The 20,670-nt window shown below is 40.5% G+C and overlaps 1 protein-coding gene across 1 annotated transcript in view; it reads right to left on the bottom strand.

Annotated features, from left to right (window-relative positions):
• slc19a2 (solute carrier family 19 member 2) overlaps positions 1–15,881 on the bottom strand; it is a 28,425-nt gene extending 12,544 nt beyond the window's left edge. The window contains exons 1-3 of the mRNA XM_028799741.2: positions 15,695–15,881; positions 5,751–6,344; positions 584–824 (exon numbers count right to left, since the gene is read on the bottom strand). Of these exons, the coding sequence (XP_028655574.1) occupies positions 584–824; positions 5,751–6,344; positions 15,695–15,835 (976 nt within the window). The 5' untranslated portion in view covers positions 15,836–15,881. The remainder of the gene's footprint in view (positions 1–583; positions 825–5,750; positions 6,345–15,694) is intronic.
• Between the last annotated feature and the right edge of the window lie 4,789 nt (positions 15,882–20,670).

A 20,670-nucleotide genomic window follows, 5' to 3' on the forward strand; every position in this document is an offset into this window, starting at 1 on the left:
GTTTCTAACAATAGTTTCTGCAACACTTTTTTCAAGAAGAAAACAAAATTTCACTGCCGCGCGTTGCTCACGATAATCGGCCATCGTACAAAAACGACGCTTGCACAAAACTACTTTTACAAAAAAATTCACTGAACACAAGCACAACCTTCCAGATTGATGGTACTTGGCAGACAGACTTGTGAGGAGTGTAACTAGATCGCCCTAGCGGCCCAACCACGTACTACAAGTACCAACCTAACAACAACAAAATTCCAGTTATTTTTGGGTCCCCCCTCGTACATTTACCTACAAGTTCTGAACACTCTTAATACAACATTTAAAGGAACTATAATTGCAAAAATAATTAAAAATCTACAAACTAAATAGTTTTGCACTGTTAAAGCAACCAATTAAAATTCTTTAAACTTGTCATGCAGAATGGCATTCCCAGAAAGTGAACCATTTTTATTCTTGAAGTGAAATGCAGAGTTTGAGAAATACCGTAATACGGATAGAAATTTGTAGAACACATATCCCAAACAATCAAAATTGAAACCAAAAAATGTTTTTAAGACTATTGAAACAAACAAAAAAGTCATACCTAACAGTGTGGAAACAGCCTCCACACTACCATTGTAGATTGTCGAGTTCTGTGATGATGGCAGGACCACTTCCCACAGTCCTTGGATATAATTAACCACCTGAAAATACCCACAGGTGGACAATGCCCACCACAAAGACCACCGTACCAGAGGCCAAGAGGAGTAGCAATCAAGAAAGTCCAACCATAGCATTCTCAGGACTCCAAGCAGCTCAGATTTTCTATTAATGTCCTTCGCATCCTGTAAGCATAATTAAAGCAAAAATCACAACTTTCACACATTGAAAGATGTCTATTTGAGTTTTCAAAAATTACAAATAAAACTAAAATACTGCATAGGCACTTCAATTTTTTGTCAATAAAGTATTTTGAACACTGGTCAGTTTAAAACTATTAAGATTAAAATCAACTCGCAATCTATATTAGAATGATATATTATCAATTACTAAATGGAAATTGTACCACAAAAATGAACACATTTTAATAAAAATCTATATAACAAAAATCACCTTTTATTTCTCCAGTCAAAGGACTTGGATATTTATAGCATCAACTACTGTTCTTGTGAGAAAAAAAAAATGATTTTAAATGTCCTGAAGAAGAAGGGAAAATAAATAAAAATCTACAATAAACACAATGTAAATGCTGGGAGGAGAGAGAGAGAGAAAGATTTGCTTTGTCCTTATACACAGCCACCTCACCTCACCCTATAAAGCAGTGCTCCGCAACCTTTTCTCACCTACGACACACCAAAGTTCTTCCTAGAATTCCGCGGCACGTCAAAAGCTAAAATATATAGCAGTGCCGTAGTTTGGGTGGGGGGGGGGGGCGGGGTTATCCGTTCCGAGCGCCAGCTCTTTAGGGGCGTCCAAACTACGGTAGTTTCCATTTTTTTTTGTTCCTTGAGGAGGCGCAAAAAAAATTTAATTCAGCATTAGGGCGTCAAATTTTTCACTGCCTGGGCAACATGATCTCCAGCTACACCACTGATATATAGATATTAATTTAATACACAAATTTTACAATAATTTTTCATTTTTTATTATAAGTATACATTTGTTATAAGTATACATACATAAAAACTATACTATATTTACTTTTATGCAATCTTAATAATTATTATAACATAATGACTGATTAATGTGATACCTGCGCTTGTTTCAATGAACACAAAAGTTTTATATTCGGCTCAATATTTGACAGCGCAACTCGAAGTTCTTGGTCAAGATCTTTTAAGTATGACTGCTTATCATTTTTAATTAACACAAGAGTTATTTGTCTTTTTTGGCGTAACTGAGATGGTTTGAATTTAGATGGCGATTTAGTTTACCTGGGTGCCATTGCCTCGTTTGATAGCTGATCGCCACAAATGATGCATTGTGGCTTTGGAGCCGTTTCGTCACCACACCACGAGAATCCATATCGAATGTAGTCTTCGTTGTACTTCCTTTTCACAATCTTCTTTGTTTTTTTTTTGCAACACTTGTGCTGGGTTCTTCATCATCTGTACGTGAAGGCGAATCTTTTCCACGTAAAAATTTATCCATATTTAAAGGGGTATAAAACTAAATATGAATCACACGAAGAAAGTTAACCATACACAATTCAGCAGCACAACTAATAGTAATGAATGATAACTACTGTCGCAAGACGAGTGAATGCGATGTAGCACGACTAATACGTCGGCTTGAATTGAATCTAGGTGAGGGCACGGAGCGCTCTGCCTATCAAAGCATACTACGGAGTTGTCTGGCGACTACGTAGGGCCTATGTCGTAGGCGCCAGGCGATGGGATTTATTATTTCAGAGAAATGACACATAAAATTATGAAACCTTTAAAAGGCTATTTACGCGAATATTTCATTGCAAGTATTCTCGTTATTGTGTTTCTAAGGAGGACCGTTGAAATATTATTTAGTTAGAAAATTGTCTTATTTGACCGCGTCACACCTGGATCGGCTCAAGGCACACCAGTGTGCCGTGGCACACCGGTTGCGGAGCACTGCTATAAAGCATAGCAAGACTCACCCACGTTACAATGGGCAGGACACAAAACTTAGCCTGTTCTTTGAACACAAGCAGTTATATAGAATCTACCATATCTGGGCTTTGGGAAGAATGGCTGGGGATTATGATATTGCATGCTGCTGTGAACAACCTTTCAGGCTGCAAGCTCACTCACTCACTCACTCACACACACACACACACACACACACACACACACACACACACACACACACATGCATGTAAAGTTTGGACTATAGAAACTGTAAAACTACACAAAACAAAATAGTAATAAAACCAAAGTAAACACATAATTATATGCAAAGTTGTAAGTAAATTATATATATATATATATATATATATATATATATATATATAATAATATAGATTATGAATTTAGACACTTAAAACTATACAACCCTACTAACATAAATGCCACATGGTGAACCTAATAAAGTATCTAATATTAAGTACCTTGAAGAATAACAATTCCAAACTGTGTGAATACAACACAAGCTTGGTCAAACTTTTTGTACCATTCATAATTTTTTTTAAGAAAAGAAAAATAGCATTTCCAAAAACATATTTATATAAATTTCCCTTTCTGTCAGTCACTTAGGAGCAATGCCATTTGTAGCATAACATTTTTCTTCTCTTACATATTCACTGAAAACTGAAGTGTTCATTCCTCTCATTGATGCTAAGTAAAAATCTACAAAGAAGGATGTGATAAAGGCATACTATTGAAAAGATAATTACTGTATACCCTGAATAAATGGCTGATTCCTTAACAGTTTTGAATTAACCGAGAACACCTATTGCACATTTTGAAAGAGGTAAAATCAAAATGAACATGTACTTTATATAATTTAATTAGTTGTATGTCTTCACATTAACATAACCTGCCCAAGCAAAAATATTTTAGCTAAAGAAGAAGAAATACACGCTTTTAAGATTAAACTAAGTAAATCTATGTAGTTTGTCTCAATTGTTCTTTGTAACAAATGTACTCTTTAAGAAGAGAAGAAAACCAAGAGGAGTCTTGCATCCATTTTCTGAACAATGTTTTCCCATTACAAAGTCACAGAAGACTGATGTTTGTCCAAGAATAAGTGATTGCATGGCACAAACAAACTCTGTGGGAGGATGCCTGTCCAGTGCAAGACACACACACACACACACACACACACACACACACACACAGTGCCAAATTAGAGTTATCAAACTATTTTGCACATTTCTAGCATATTTGAGAAAAACAATGTTACACTGAAAGACAGCATGTTTGCTCTAACCTGAAAGTACCATCAGGGTTTAGGAACTGAATCCAGGTTGCAGGAGTTATGGAGCAGCAGCACTAAATACAGCTGAACTGATACAGCCAAAATAATGCTGTATTTTTTTTTTTTCTTAGAAAATAAAATTAGGAAAACCTCATCAGTACAGTACACTCCTCAAAGAGGCATACACTTGCTGTCTGGACTTGTTAGAAGGACATGGTGTTAAACGTTTTCCAATATCTGACTAGTAAGGGATACCATGTTTCAGACTATTAAAAGCTTCTTAAAGTGTTGCATAAAACTGGGAAGAAGGATACCTTAATGGCCACCCAAGTCATTTAAAAGTACAAGAAAATATTAGCTGATACAACCAATCATAGATCCGAATCAAATGGAAAAATTATAGGATCACTCTTAAAACATTTTTTTTTCATCTTTGTAAAAATGTATCTACTATTTGTGTTTGCACAGTTGAAAGTATGTCCATCTAAATTAAACCTCTAAAAAAAAAAAAAAAAATCAATTCCGCAATTCCTGTTTAAGGGGCAGGTTACCGTTTGTATTTAAACAAAAGTTTAATGACAGTATACCAGTGACATAGTTCAAATGTTGAACTACCACAACAAATAACTCTATACATGGAAATTAACGAACACATTAAATATTGGTATAAACCACACCATTTTCTAAGCCTTCTTAATACTGAGCAGGGCTACAAGTGGCTGAAACCTATCCCAGCATGCAGAGAGCACAATTCAGGAACAATCTCCTGAACAGGGCTCCACACTCTCACACATGCACATACCATGCACACAATAGGGCCAATCTCAATCCACCTAACCTGCCCCAACTTGCTTGGTGAAGCACCCAAAGGAAACCCACACAGACACGGGGAGAACATACACATTCCATGAAGGGAGGACCCTGAGTGCAAACCCTGGTTTCCTTACTGCCAGGCAGCAGAACTACTACTGCGCCATCTTATTGACATGGAATACTTAAGTGACCTGTAACTATATCTAAATAAATATACAGTAATCCCTCCTCCATCGCGGGGGTTGCGTTCCAGAGCCACCCGCGAAATAGGAAAATCCGCGAAGTAGAAACCATATGTTTATATGGTTATTTTTAGAATGTCATGCTTGGGTCACAGATTTGCGCAGAAACACAGGAGGTTGTAGAGAGACAGGAACGTTATTCAAACACTGCAAACAAACATTTGTCTCTTTTTCAAAACTTTAAACTGTGCTCCATGACAAGACAGAGATGACAGTTCTGTCTCACAATTAAAAGAATGCAAACATATCTTCCTTTTCAAAGGAGTGCAAAGCAAGCAGTCAAAAAAAAAATCAATAGGGCTTTTTGGCTTTTAAGTATGCGAAGCACCGCCGGTACAAAGCTGTTGAAGGCGGCAGCTCACACCCCCTCTGTCAGGAGCAGGAAGAGACAGAGAGAGAGCCACAGAAAAACAAAGTCAAAAATCAATACGTGCCCTTTGAGCTTTTAAGTATGCGAAGCACTGTGCAGCATGTCCTTCAGGAAGCAGCTGCACACAGCCCCCCTTGCTCACACCCCCCTACGTCAGCGCAAGAGAGAGAGAGAGAGAGAAAGTAAGTTGGGTAGTTTCTCAGCCATCTGCCAATAGCGTCCCTTGTATGAAATCAACTGGGCAAACCAACTGAGGAAGCATGTACCAGAAATTAAAAGACCCATTGTCCGCAGAAACCCGCGAAGCAGCGAAAAATCCGCGATATATATTTAAATATGCTTACATATAAAATCCGCGATGGAGTGAAGCCGCGAAAGGCGAAGCGCGATATAGCGAGGGATCACTGTACTGTTGGCATATACTTGCACATCATGTCCTTATAAAATATACATACCAGACGTGAAGACTGACGGCAGCGGTCATTTAGTGGCAGCTTTGATTCTACATCCTCTGCCTGAGGTACTTGTTCCAAACATTCTTTGCTGTTTAAACATGTAGTCTTCTCAGAACTATGGTTATTTGAATGTTCCAGCCTTGGGTGAAAAAATAAGCTCTTTTTTGCCATTGGAAGAAACCATGAGCTGATAAAAGCCAATGACACAGATACTAAAGTAAACACATTAAGATAATACAAATGCACTTTGAATACAGACACAAGAACTTGGCCAGAGATGGAGCCAACAGTATACGCCACCAGTGTGACACTACGACAATAAGCTGTCACTTTCTTATACTGGACAGTTTCCACTACACTGTATATATAGGAAAAGTATGCAACCTCAGCTGCTGTGGCAACTCCGTAAGAAAACTCCAAAAACTGTATAGCCAACACTCCCTGTGCACACAAAAGCATTATGTAGGTTATAATGAAGGCAGCTCCCTGCAAAATGATGACAGGTTTGTAACGTAGATAGTCTGTGGCCAGAAATACAGGAAACAGTAGTGCAAGGTAGGAGTAAGTCCATACTGGATAGATTTCATTAAACACCTGCAAAAACAGAAATAACATAGAATTAGTAAAGGATTTTAAAAATGAACAAAGAAAAACATTCTTTCTGGGGAAGGTATACAATTAAATATTACTGTAAACTGGAGATGTCAGATTTAATGTCCCTATTCAAATATACCTTGAATGTATTACAAAAACATCTTATGTAAAAACTAAAATCTGAATGTAAAAAAAAAAATGGTTGTTTGTCCTTGCAATAATTTCGACAACAATACTCCAGAGGCACCAGTAAGTGGTACTGCAATGTGTTACAAATTTTGCACATCACTTCCCAGATCACTATTTTCATTACTGAATGTTATATTGTATTGTCATTAGTAAAACTGTCAGCTTCCATTCTCAAATATGCCCCATTCACAGTATTTTTGAGACAGAATTTCCTACTCTTGCCTTTTGCATCTGCAGTTATATTATCGATCCATCCATCCATTATCCAACCCGCTGAATCCGAACACAGGGTCACGGGGGTCTGCTGGAGCCAATCCCAGCCAACACAGGGCACAAGGCAGGAACCAATCCCGGGCAAGGTGCCAACCCACCGCAGGACACACACAAACACACCCACACACCAAGCACACACTAGGGCCAATTTAGAATCGCCAATCCACCTACCCTGCATGTCTTTGGACTGTGGGAGGAAACCGGAGCGCCCGGAGGAAACCCATGCAGACACGGGGAGAACATGCAAACTCCACGCAGGGAGGACCCGGGAAGCGAATCCAGGTCCTCAGGTCTCCCAACTGCGAGGCAGCAGCGCTACCCACTGCGCCACCGTGCTGCCCATGCAGTTATATTAACAGATTTTAAAACAATTCTCTTGAATGTCACTCTTGCACCCCAATTTACTGCCAAGTTTTTGTTTTCCTCTCGTCTATTTTCAACTGGCCATAGTTCAACAGTTACTTAGTGAACAGATATTGGTGGGCTCCACTTATAATAATCAGTTTCAAATCACTTTCTTTATGTTTATTCATTATGCAATTTGAAAAAAGTTTGTGTTTGTATCTACAATACTTGTGAGCTTCAAGGCATTCTGCACCTGTACTTAGTGAAGTTCTCAATACAAAAATACACTGAATTTAAAGCACACAAACAACACTACAATGCACAATTTTCCTGCAACATCCTTAAAAGGGCAGGGCAAAGAGGCAGTCATAAACTCATACCTGAAAACGATTTACGACTGTGCACCAACTGCAAAGCCAACACAGTATTTAAAAATAAATAAAAATAAAAAACACCCCATGTGAAGTAATTTTTTAAACTTCTCACTTAAGTCTTTAAAATATATGTATAGTCAATTAAAGATATTCAATATGTGCCTATCAATAGTAAAGAATGCAAATATGAAACAAACTGACTTAATGCTTTACTGAACTCTAAACCAAATAAAAAATTATCTTCAACTGGGATTTACCTTTTCTTCTTTAAATCAACTTTTACAATGCGTTTTCTTGCCATCTATCGGTATCCCCTGAGGTTGACATAGTGGCACTGCAGTTAGCACTACAGTCTGACCTCTCCAGGAAGATAAGGTCTGAACCACCACCCATTGCAGAGTTTGCACAATCTGCCCCATGTCCAAAAAATGTACACGTTAACTGGTGAATCTACGTGTACATTGTTCCAGGTATGAGCAAGTATGCTTATTTACACAAGTGTGCCCATCAATGGACTGGTGCCATGCTTCGAAACTTGCACTAGCAAGTATTAACTGAATTATGTAGGAATGAAAATGTACGGAATAGTTTCAATGGTTTTTATTTATATTGAAGTGAGATTCTATAATCTTTAATAAACTGCGGAGTTGTGGGACTATACCTTAATCAGGTGGTAACATAGTCATGCATTTGTAAGCACTGTTCTGTCACAATCGCAGGTTCGTAGGTTCAATTTACAGCCCTGCCACCATCTAAGTTTGTTCATTCTCCTGTGTTCATAAACATTAACGTTCAAAAGTTTAGAGTTACACACTTTTAACAGTTTTTATAGAAACAGATACTTTTTAACCAAACAACCACTAAATTGATTTTAGATCTACCCAGCACATTGCTAATGGTTATTACTACTTGAAATGACTGATTTGTAATTTATTATTCACATATAATCACAAAGACCCATTTTCAGAAGTAACTGCTCCAGTGTCCTAATGAAAAACTTTTGGCTCATCCTTCATTAATCGTGCTAAAATTCTAATTGGTTATTAGACAAACAGTTGTAATTTTGTTAACACAGCTGAATCATTTTATTCTGTTTAATAAAGCAAGTAAATTGCCTTTCCACAGTTTGTAACCCTTGCAATCTACCTGACAAAACATACACTGCAAAAAACAACTAATAATTCATCCTAGAAAGTAGTGCTGTGTGATATATTGCCGATGCCGGTTTACCCTGTGTTGATTTCACACAATGATAAGGATTTTTAGCATTAATGGTATTTAATGATACTTTACAACATTTATACTTGTGCATGAATCATAATTCTATTAATAAAATATTGGTGTTTCAGCTGCTCAACTGATAGAAATAGTATGGCTACATTAAGGATAGTCTACCTCTTTAAATAAGATTAATATTATTATTATTATTAGTAATAAAGGTAGTTGTTGACATGCAACAACATTCAGTTCCGATGGACCAGTCCAAGTCGATCTGGACGTAAGACAGACCAGTATATGTATTCAAACCTGACCATATGTATAGTACTGTTTAATATCCTTTTTTTATCTCCTCATTCTTAGCACATTTTGCAGACTATCATTTTTTGTAAATTCTTTTTTATTATTTTGTTTTGTTATTGCTGTTGCTCACATGGGTGCCAAACCTTCAACAGCTTCACGTATCCTTTCTTTGTCTGTGTTATGACATCAGTGTGAGACTCTCCCAATATTCACTTTTAACTATGAGAGGATTCGTTGTATCAGCAGAGTTTGAGCAGTCATTATGTTTTCTGTTTTAACAGTTCAGCCTGTTAATAATAAACATTATAGATAAAGGAGTTCAGCGTGGTTTCATTAACCCTTCATGGCGGTGCACATGAAGAGGCACATCGGGAGTCACAACGCTGAAGCTTCAGAGGTTAACTGGATTCAAAGCCAAAGTGAAGTACAGTGAGTGTGGCAGAAACCGAATACAATGCGATAAATTAAGGTGACATGCGATCACATTCACTATTATTTCCTCCTTCATACTGCTTGATCACCTTTATTTTTGTGCAAAGATCAATTGCCTTTTTTTCCTGTAATTGTAACACAAATGTAACTGAACATAGTTTTTTACATGCAGCAGTTTCAACTAAGACCAAGATGAATGAGTCACAGCATATGAAGCTGGATTGGCAAAAACTGTTGTTTGCCCATGAGATGTGGTAGCAGTCATAAGTCGAATGGTCATTAAATGCATAAATCGTAAGTCGACTAACTGTAATCAGACAACACAAACTCAACAGCTTACAACACACTCTTGTTGTCAGGTTTTCAAGTGCGCTTGCAAAACAAATGTTACCTCTGTTTCGATTATACTTATTTTATACTTCCTTAGAAGGCTGGGGTCTTTCAACATCTGCAATAAGATGCTGCAGATGTTCTATCAAACGGTTGTGGCGAGCACCCTCTTCTACGCGGTGGTGTGCTGGGGAGGCAGCATAAAGAAGAGGGACGCCTCACGCCTGGGGAGGAAGGCAGGCTCTATTGTAGGCATGGAACTGGACAGTTTGACATCTGTGGCGGAGTGACAGGCGCTGAGCAGGCTCCTGTCAATCATGGAGAAAAAAAGCTCCTTACGGAAGCAAATGTGGGCAAAAACAAAGAAGGTGCCATGCATGTTTATTATCACTGAACTGCATAAAAACTGACTGCTGCTCTATAAAAACTGACTGCTGCTCTATGTGCAAGAAGACGTTGTTTCAGTGATCACAAAAATGTAACTATGGTCTGTGCTTATTGTGCTGGGTAGAATACGACTGCGTAATTTGTTATTATTCCTGGTTTTTAGGAAATATTAAAAATCAGTTCAAAATATGCATAGTGTTCAGGGAAGAGGCATTTAAAACATTTGTACAGCTATGGTTATTTGTGGCATATATTAGTGTTTCATGAAAGTTCCATGTATAGCAGGTTTCAGAGCTCAAAAAGCTCAGAAATTGGTGTTGCCTACAGACATGCAACAGATAAAGAGGTGAAAAGCTGTCTGTAGATTCCTGATGCCGACACTGAGTGGAATCCTCTACAATGGTGGAAAAATCAATAAAACCAAATTACCTTGAGTGTATCACCTTACAAAGAAATACAGGACGAGTCAAAATTATTTTAACATTTGAATTACGGAAACAATTTATTCACTATACATACTTCATATGTGCAAGATATTTTACAGGGTTGTTTCAACCCGTTCGCCATCATGTTCAACACACAAAAACCAACAAGTAACAATACCAGTTCCAGCTCCAGTGGGTAACTGAGCCTGACTAAGCCCCTGCAAATGCTGTTGGACACGTCCAGTGCATGAGGCAAGGAGGCCAGTCTCTGGCAGCACTGTCATGGATTTTTTAACATTAAGAAACAACAAAAAACTAAAATGTGAACTCTAATAATTACATACAAACCCCATGCCTTATTTATATACTACCTCTAAAAAATTTAGGAAATAGTGGGCTTTGCTACAGAAAAGCTACGATCGTAATAATGAATGTGAAGAGAATATTTATCAGGTCATTGATGGTGTAGTTAACAACACAGAACGAGATTTAACCAATTTTAAAGCAAAATTTAATATGACGAATGATTATACTTGGAGCTACATTTTTAGTACTATGATCAAACTAACATTGCAGTCCAGACAGCATGCTGATAGCATGCTTAATTTTACTTTGCCACATCTGCGCGCCTTCTAACCTACGCTCTCTTCCTGAGATGTATGAATTAGATATAGAATAGTGTGCAGGTTTGGATGATGCCTATATAAATACAAAATAGAGTGTTTGGCATAGAGTAATGTTTTATTGGAATATTTCTCTGTATAGAACATTAGTAGTAAAGATGGTGTCTTGTCTTTGAATGAGTCTTCCTTGGCATGGATCATTTTTAAGTTTAACTTTAATGTGAGATGAACGTCGAACACATGAGAAGGCAACATAAAGTTGTCCATGTCCAAAAACGGGTTCAGAGAGGTAGATGCCAACTTTGTCCATGGTTTGTTCTTGTGATTTGTTGATGGTCATGGCAAATGCAGCTTTAATGGGGAACTGTCGGTGTTTCAATGTAAAAGGTAATTCTAGGTCAGAACTCGTAAGGTCAATTCCAAGAATGAGAACAGTATTGTTAGCATGTGAATCTGAAAGAACTGTTGCTTGAATAACATCGTGTGTTATGGTGTTGACGACTAACCGTGTGCCATTGCATAAACCCTGTTTAGTGTTAAGGTTTCTTAATAGCATGATTATTGTTCCGTTTTTAAGGGTAAGGTTGTGTTGTGGTCATCCGTCCGGGTTCATAGTGTTCAAATATCCATCCATCCATCCATTTTCCAACCCGCTGAATCCGAACACAGGGTCACGGGGGTCTGCTGGAGCCAATCCCAGCCAACACAGGGCACAAGGCAGGGAACCAATCCCGGGCAGGGTGCCAACCCACCGCAGGGCACACACAAACACACCCACACACCAAGCACACACTAGGGCCAATTTAGAATCGCCAATCCACCTAACCTGCATGTCTTTGGACTGTGGGAGGAAACCGGAGCACCCGGAGGAAACCCACGCAGACACGGGGAGAACATGCAAACTCCACGCAGGGTGGACCCGGGAAGCGAACCCGGGTCTCCTAACTGCGAGGCAGCAGCGTTACCACTGCGCCACCGTGCCGCCGTGTTCAAATATTCTAAGGGGAAATTCAGATGTTCATTGTCGTCATCAGAGTCAACTTTGTCAGAGCTTAGAAAGAGCCGTGTCTCTCCAGGAAGTAATGAAATGACCTGGTTAATAATGTGATTAACATTAATATTTTTTGGACATAATATAGTGCGTTGTGTTAACCACATATGCGAAAGTAGTATGGGCCATTGCCTTTTGGTGGCCTGATATGTACTCCGGTAGATGCAAAAGCAAATGAACTATTGTAGGATCTAATGCAGTTCATAAAGTTGTTACTTTCAGGCACATCGTTAGTTAGAAGCTTCTGTAGATATTCAGGATATGAATGTAAAGGAGGCAGTCTAATCTGCCCCTTTTGATAACAACGTGTAAATTCATTATTTGTATTGCCAGTTGTTTCTTCTGTGAAGTTAAGTGAATGACAATGATTGCAAATGACATTCATTAATCGCAATGAATTTTCCTCAATAGTGGACTCATTATTGAAAGCGTTGTCAGCCAACTGGCGTAAGCGTTTAGCAGACGTCTGGCGTTGATGTCTGTGACGGGCATGTTTTGCTTGTGGTGTTTGAGTGCCGCGTTGTTGCATGTCCATTATTTGTGACGCGCTATTTTTGATTTTTAATTGATTCGCCTCCGCTTTGCGCAAAGTCCGTTTCACTCTACGTCGTGCACTGTTTGTATTGAGCCTTGTCCGTTTTTGTATGTCGGTCAGTTGAGTTTTCTGCTTTTTGAGTCCTGCTTGCTTGTTTTCTGGCCGGTCATATGCGCGTTGCTTTGCTCCCTTTTTTGTATGTCTGAGACGCGAGCTCTTTCTTTTGAAATCGTGCTTGTTTCGATGCAGCACTTTGAGACGCGCGCTGTATGCATCTACGTTCAATGTGTCTGTTCATTTGGGCACGTCTCTGTAACGGGGTTACTTGAGCTTTGTGTTTTTTGATCCGAGACATTTTTTCTCACGTATTTTCCGAAGCACGTTGTATGCGCCGCCGTGTATTTGTTTGGTTTCATTCGTGCTCGTGTGTTTGGTCCCGTTATCCGATCCGAATCGTTTTGTACCCGTGACCGTGTATGCATGACTTGTTTGTTCCTCAGCGTGCGAAATATGTATAAGTAATAAGGAGGATCGCACTCACTGTTAATATGGAGCCTTTTCTCCAGTTGAACGGTTAATAGTGCTTTATTTTAATGAGATCCACCTATGCTGCCTAGTGTGAAGGTTTTGAGATGACGTATGTTTAATATGGACGTTTCCTTTAGATATGTGGCTTTGGGTGTCACTTCTTATTGATTTGGGGGGGGGGGGGGGGGGGTGTGTGGGTGAGGATTGTTGTTGCGCGAGCGTCTTCTTTCGTTTTGTGTTCCAGGGGCTTGTTGAATCCCCCTCTTTGTGTGTGTCCCGTCCGGTGCCTGTAGGGGGGGGGAGCCTTGCTGTTGTGCGCGAGCGTCTTCTTGTTTTTTGTGTGCTAGTTTCGTGTGCAATGGGTTTCGTGCGGTGCCTGCCTTTGACTACTTTTTTCTTTGCCTTTTCCTTTCGGCGTCTCATTTCTTTGTCCTCTTTTTTCTTTGCTCACTGGTTTTTTCTGTGGTCTTGTCCGCCTCTCGCGGCCCCTCATCCGCCTCTCGCGGCCCTTTCTTGCGCCTGCGCAGCACCTCTTTTTGCAGCTACGACCCATGGCGGGATGTGCCTCCGTCCATCATCCGGTTTAGCATTCTCGGTTAGTAATATGGATAATAATATGGATAACGGGTCGGCGCCCATGCACATCGCGTTGTAATTGTAACGACCCATATAGACACGCTCCTCAGGTCAGGACCAAGAAGCACGGCTGTATAAACACCGATTATGTCATTCTGTAAACATTCATTAATTTCTGGAATCTGTTTAAAGTTGTAGGCAACAGACTGTCGCGTATTTAGTTAATTAGGGAAGGCGTCATTTAGCTTGGCGGAGAGTTTTAAAGTGTCCAGAAAAGCGTACTGTACAGCCATGATTCATGGGGCCGAAATTCGTTTTGCCATCAGTTTTGTATAAGTTATTGTTTTCAATAACAATTTCTTGATTTGTATTGTTTTAAAGCTGATCAATTTTATTGTTTTACAATTTCCCCCCAAAAATATATAATATATAGTTCGATAATCACAGAATGCACAGTATAGTGAAACATTACTTATTTTATGTGAATTAAGTGTATCATCCCGTGCAAAGAAGATACAACAAGGATATTACTGGAGTTGGTTTGAATCAGCAGCAAATATACTTTTACCTCCCGCTGCATTATGAAAAGCACTGCGATCGACAGGCTTACCGGCGGATGCACTGTTTTTCTGTCGCTGGCTTCACACTCTTCTTACTAAACGTGACAACCACGCTTTCGTGTATTTGTTATATGTTCGATTTTTTAGGACTTTCTTCCATCATGCTCCCCATAGCATTTCGGTCTTGAGCCAGGACTGGTTGTTAAGTCCTTAACAAATACGCCACACTGCCCATCAAACCACGTGTTGTATATTTGTTGGACACAAACGTAAGCAGTTCACTACAGTCGGTAGAAGTGGTAATGCTACCACTATTTCTACTACCTCATCCACTTTATATTTGCTATTGTTCTGCAGCTCCTATTGCGCCATGAAATAATGTCTTTAAAAACACCGGTAGACTGCAAACAAAGAACGCCGATTCACGTTTTCAAAATATGTGTACGATGTTTATTTTATAGCACGAATGTTGTTTAAATGTGGTGGCTCGACTTTTTGTGTTCTAACTTGACAACTGGTAAGAGCGCTGCACCGGAATAAAAGTAACATCGACAAAGTCGTGCGAACGAACGTTCATTTGTCTTTGAAGGTTCGTTTAAAAACAAAATTGCCTTACGTTTAAGAAAGCGCGCAGCCACTGGGATTTTCATTCATCTGCTATCAATCCCATCTATTAGCCCTTCCTTTTCTATGTAGCCTATATCAAGTCAAATGTAAGATAGCTAATTTTAAAAGGAACCGTTTCTGTAATGCGATACACTATTTTAAAGTACAAGGAGTATCACGAGGAGTTTCTTGGCCTAATTGTTCAACATTATTACATTCCAGAGGCGATTTACACTGTTAATCCGTACTAAAATAAGTAAAACGTTGGGGCAGAAGTTTCCATGGATATGGATAAAGCAAGTAAGCACACATAGTGCTTTCCGCATCAAAGAAGAACTGACCGAGGTAAAGCACCGTTGATGGATCATCGGGTTAAAAGACCACGCGCTTCATTGTCGGAGTACATTACACACTCGCATGGTGAAATGCAGCTAAATGAGCATCCCGTACAGACGCTACCGTTAAAGCTAAGTACATACATAAAAACATATACGCTGGAAACATTAAGGCAGGTATTAAAAGAAATCGGTAGCATTTATTTCCTGACAGATCTACGTGCTACTACTACTTTTACCGTGATGTTATATATACTGACCTGCGTACGACTGAGGTTTTTATCGGGCCCAAGCAGGTACGGAGTCAAGAAAGGCTCTGACGGTCTCACATTGGAGAAAAAACCGTAAAAACACAGCAACACAGTAGGACAGACCCACGCTTCTGCCATTGCAAAAACCATTCTAACCTCTATCTGAGCAAATGTCAAACTTTTACTGCCTAGACGATGACGTCTGAACCAATCACATTACACACACAAGGGGGCTGGGATTCTACGGAAGCCGAACATGTACATGTGACGCTCTAGTTGAGTGTGACTATAGAAAAAGGTTAGAAAGTGGGGCGGCGCAGCGGGTAGCGCTGTATTCTTGGAAAGTATGTATTCTAGGAAAATGGAAAAAAAACATTCTGTTACTTGGGGGCAGCGCTGCTGCCTCGTGGTAAGGAGGCCTGGGTTACTTCCTGGGTCCTCCCTACGTGGAGATTTCATGTTCTCTCCGTGTGCGCGTGGGTTTCTTCCGGGTACTCCGGTTTCCTCCCACAGTCCAAAGACATGCAGGTTAGGTGCATTGGCGATTCTAAATTGTCCCTAGTGTGTGCTTGTTGGGGGGGGGGGTTGTTGTTTGCGGGTTTGTTTCCTGCCTTGCGCCATGTGTTGGCTGGGATTGGCTCCAGCAGACCCCCGTGATTCACCCCCGTGACCCTGTGTTAGGATGTAGCGGGTTGGATGATGGATGGATGGTTAGAAAGTGAGTGGACGGTTTTGTCGAATGAAAACAGTACCGCATATTTGGGATTGTTTCAAACCCAATTGTGCAGATAAATAGATGAGTTAAAAATAGGTTGTTAACTTACATCACTGTCGTCTCGATGCATTTGCCTACCCATTAAGTAATCATAAATTTCTCTTCTCAGTTTTCTTGATGGCTAAGATAAATATGCAGGTATGTCATCAGGTGACATTGACTTTGCAACGCCTCAATGACTCCGGTAAAGGAGAAGCGCAGGTTGGCACATCCACCGTCTTAAAAGGTAAACTCAGCTACGCGGCAATTTGACATGTGCAGGTTTGTTAGGTCAACATTGCTGGAAGAAGAGATAAGGAAACGATCACAGCAACCGTAACACACGGAAATACACAGTAGAGACGGCAACGCCGCTTGTTTTTAGCTCCTACAGAACTAAAAAGGAAATGGAAAATAAAACTGAAAACCTTTACTACGTCCATCCTCTGCGGGATTCTGCATGCTATCCAGTATATAGACAGCATGTTAACATTTTGAAGTAAAACTGTTAATGGGGAAAAAAGGTAAAACTAAAACACTCTCTGTCCATTTTACACACATAAACATGGTCAGAATTCTGTTTTATAGTAGGCAAAATAAGTTTCCATTAATATGTTGTGGTGGAATATGTAAAAGTAATAATAAAATCTAATAATGCAAAAGTGCTGACAAGTTACATCAGCCCTGGGATAAGTCACCACCAGTATGAGTAGGCATTACATCATGCAAATAAGTATTTTCAGGGCCTAGGGGAGCCTAGAAAAATGGCAAACCTGCAAAGTCTCATGGAAATTACAACTTCTGCAATAGCAGCAAGCTGTCCTTCTCAGGACAGAGAACTTACCTGAAAGAGTGATGTAAAGAGCAATAATGCATTGGCACACAGTAGCTGGGAGTGCCCTCCCGGCTCTACAATAATAATTATTTTGGAGAAATGTGATGAATTGGCACTCTGTTCAGGGCCTGTTCTGGTCTTGCACCCGATGCTTGCTGGGACAGGCTCGAACCACCCTGCACTGAATAAGTGGGTTTGGTAGATGGGTGGATGGATATGACACTAAACCAAAAAAGTTAATGAAACGTTGTTGACATTTGTGTGCAGAAAACTCATACTGTTATACTGTGAATCTTTATAATACGCTGATAAATGTTAGAACTTCGAGTATACGATAATTGGATTAAAAAAGGGAGGAAAATGAAGCATTCAAAGTAGGAGCCAGACTCAGTGCTGGGACTATTTCAGACCCCACGTTGAAGATTAGAAAAATTTAAAATAGCAACAGGAAATTGCAGTATCCTCCTATGGAAAATATACAGTACATTTAAAGACAATTAGTTTTCAACTCACTAACAGAATGGTATTAATTAATTAGTGTGGATGATGTAAAAGAAAGAGAAGTGAAAACATCCATCCATCCATTATCCAACCCGCTGAATCCGAACACAGGGTCACGGGGGTCTGCTGGAACCAATCCCAGCCAACACAGGGCACAAGGCAGGAACTAATCCCGGGCAGGGTGCCAATTAATACTTATTTATTTGTTTACCAAATACTGGTAAGATGTAGTTAATACAGATTGGTTAACTCATGTGGTTAATAAATACTTGCATATTGTTACTACTGAGCAACTAAGCAACTGTACGATGTAATAATATTAGCCAAGATATTATAGCAAATGGGATGGCTTCAAAGCACAATGCTTACTGTCTCTGTGGATTTTGCACATTCTTTCCTGTCTATCTGGGTTTTTTTTTGTGTATGCCTGTTGTTAGAATAATTTGTGATAGCCAAGTCTGGCTGTGCTTGGTTTTGGATCTGTGCCCAATTCTGGCTTAATTCCTGCCTTGCTCCCAATGCTGCTTGGTGAGCCTTTACCACCTAGTGGTCTTAAACAGAATAAAGCAGGTTACAAAACTGTTGGATTATAGAAAATGAGGTGGAAGACTTTGATAAGTTTAACATATATCTGTCACATTTTTCTGCCTTGAGTTTTGATTAATTTGTGTTTTTGGGGGGGGGGGGGGGGATGACAATTCTGTGAGATGAGCACCATAGAACGTTGACGGACATTCAGAAATATTTATTCCATTTTCTTGTTAAATTAAATGAGGTGGCAGCATTTATCATATTTTTAACATAAACTTTAAAGATTTAGTGAATTTAATAAACTCCTAAATACATTGTAGAAAATTTCCCCATGGGATCAATAAAGTTTATCTAATCTAATCTAAAACTGCAAATGCTCTAGAAAACAAGGCAAAGATCTATATATATAATTCACTAAGCCGGGAGACAAGTAGCCACCCATGGAAAGCACGCCGGAAGGGGCGTGGATTCACTAAGCCGCCGACAAGTAAGCCGCCCATGGCGCACGCAGGAAGGAGCCACGCCCACCAACTCTAAGACCATTGGATACGACGACAACTCGCAGAGCCACGCCCACCAACTCGGACGCGACGACTGGGAAAAAACGCCGTCATTTATGTTCGTCTGGGCTAGAGGCCACATGCATCTCTGAGCCACGTTGACTTTTCATTAGTCAACCTCAGTCGAACCTCGGTTCACACAGAGGCAGAGTGAGAGAGACACAGGCACACAGCCGCGCACACACAAGGGCAGAGCCAGAGAGAGACAGAGGCACACAGGCAGGCAGTGAGAGAGAGAGCCGCGCACACACACGGGCAGAGCCAGAGAGAGACAGAGGCACACAGACAGCGGGAGAGAGAGCCACGCACACACACGGGCAGAGCCAGAGAAAGACAGAGGCACACAGGCAGGCAGTGAGAGAGAGCCGCGCACACACACGGGCAGAGCCAGAGAGAGACAGAGGCACACAGGCAGGCAGTGAGAGAGAGAGCCGCGCACACATACAGACAGAGCCAGAGAGAGACAGAGGCACACAGGCAGCGGGAGAGAGAGAGCCGCGCACACGCACACAGGCAGCACCAGAGAGAGACAGACGCAAAGAGACAGAGGCACACAGGCAGGCAGTGAGAGAGAGAGCCGCGCACACACAGGCAGAGCCAGAGAGAGACAGAGGCACACACACAGATAGATAGATAGATAGATAGATAGATAGATAGATAGATAGATAGATAGATAGATAGATAGATAGATAGATAGATAGATAGATAGATAGATAGATAGATAGATAGATAGATAGATAGATAGATAGATAGATAGATACTTTATTAATCCCAAGGGGAAATTCACATTCTCCAGCAGCAGCATACTGATACAATAAACAATATTAAATTAAAGATTGATAATAATGCAGGTAAAAAAAACAGACAATAACTTTGTATAATGTTAACGTTTATTCTATTGGTGGAATTGAAGAGTCTCATAGTTTGGGGGAGGAACGATCTCCTCAATCTGTCAGTGGAGCTGAACAGTGACAGCAGTCTGTCGCTGAAGCTGCTCTTCTGTCTGGAGATGATCCTGTTCAGTGGATGCAGTGGATTCTCCATAATTGAGAGGACCCTGCTGAGTGCCCGTCGCTCTGCCACAGATGTTAAACTGTCTAACTCCATGCCAACAACAGAGCCTGCCTTCCTCACCAGTTTGTCCAGGCGTGAGGCGTCTTTCTTCTTAATGCTGCCTCCCCAGCACACCACCGCGTAGAAGAGGGCACTCGCCACAACCGTCTGATAGAACATCTGCAGCATCTTATTGCAGATGTTGAAGGACGCCAGCCTTCTAAGGAAGTATAACCTGCTCTGTCCTTTCTTGCACAGAACATCAGTATTGGCAGTCCAGTCCAATTTATCATCCAGCTGCACTCCCAGATATTTATAGGTCTGCACCATCTGCACACAGTCATCTCTGATGATCACGGGGTCCATGAGGGGTCTGGGCCTCCTAAAATCCATCACCAGTTCCTTGGTTTTGCTGGTGTTCAGGTGTAGGTGGTTTGAGTCGCACCATTTAACAAAGTCCTTGATTAGGTCCCTATACTCCTCCTCCTGCCCACTCCTGATGCAGCCCGCGATAGCAGTGTCATCAGCAAACTTTTGCACGTGGCAGGACTCCGAGTTGTATTGGAAGTCCGATGTATATAGTTACAGTTGGTGGGCGGGTCTCTGTTAGTTGCTTTTGTGAGCAGGCACATGACCAGGCAGTGTGTATGCTTTGAGAGCGAAGGTGGACGCGACAGCACCATCTAAGAAGAATCATATTTGTTGTGGATGTGAATCGCTGTATGCAGCGTGTAAAACAGTTTGCGAGGGA

This window comes from Erpetoichthys calabaricus, chromosome 4, assembly GCF_900747795.2.
Source record: "Erpetoichthys calabaricus chromosome 4, fErpCal1.3, whole genome shotgun sequence".
NCBI lineage: Eukaryota > Metazoa > Chordata > Cladistia > Polypteriformes > Polypteridae > Erpetoichthys > Erpetoichthys calabaricus.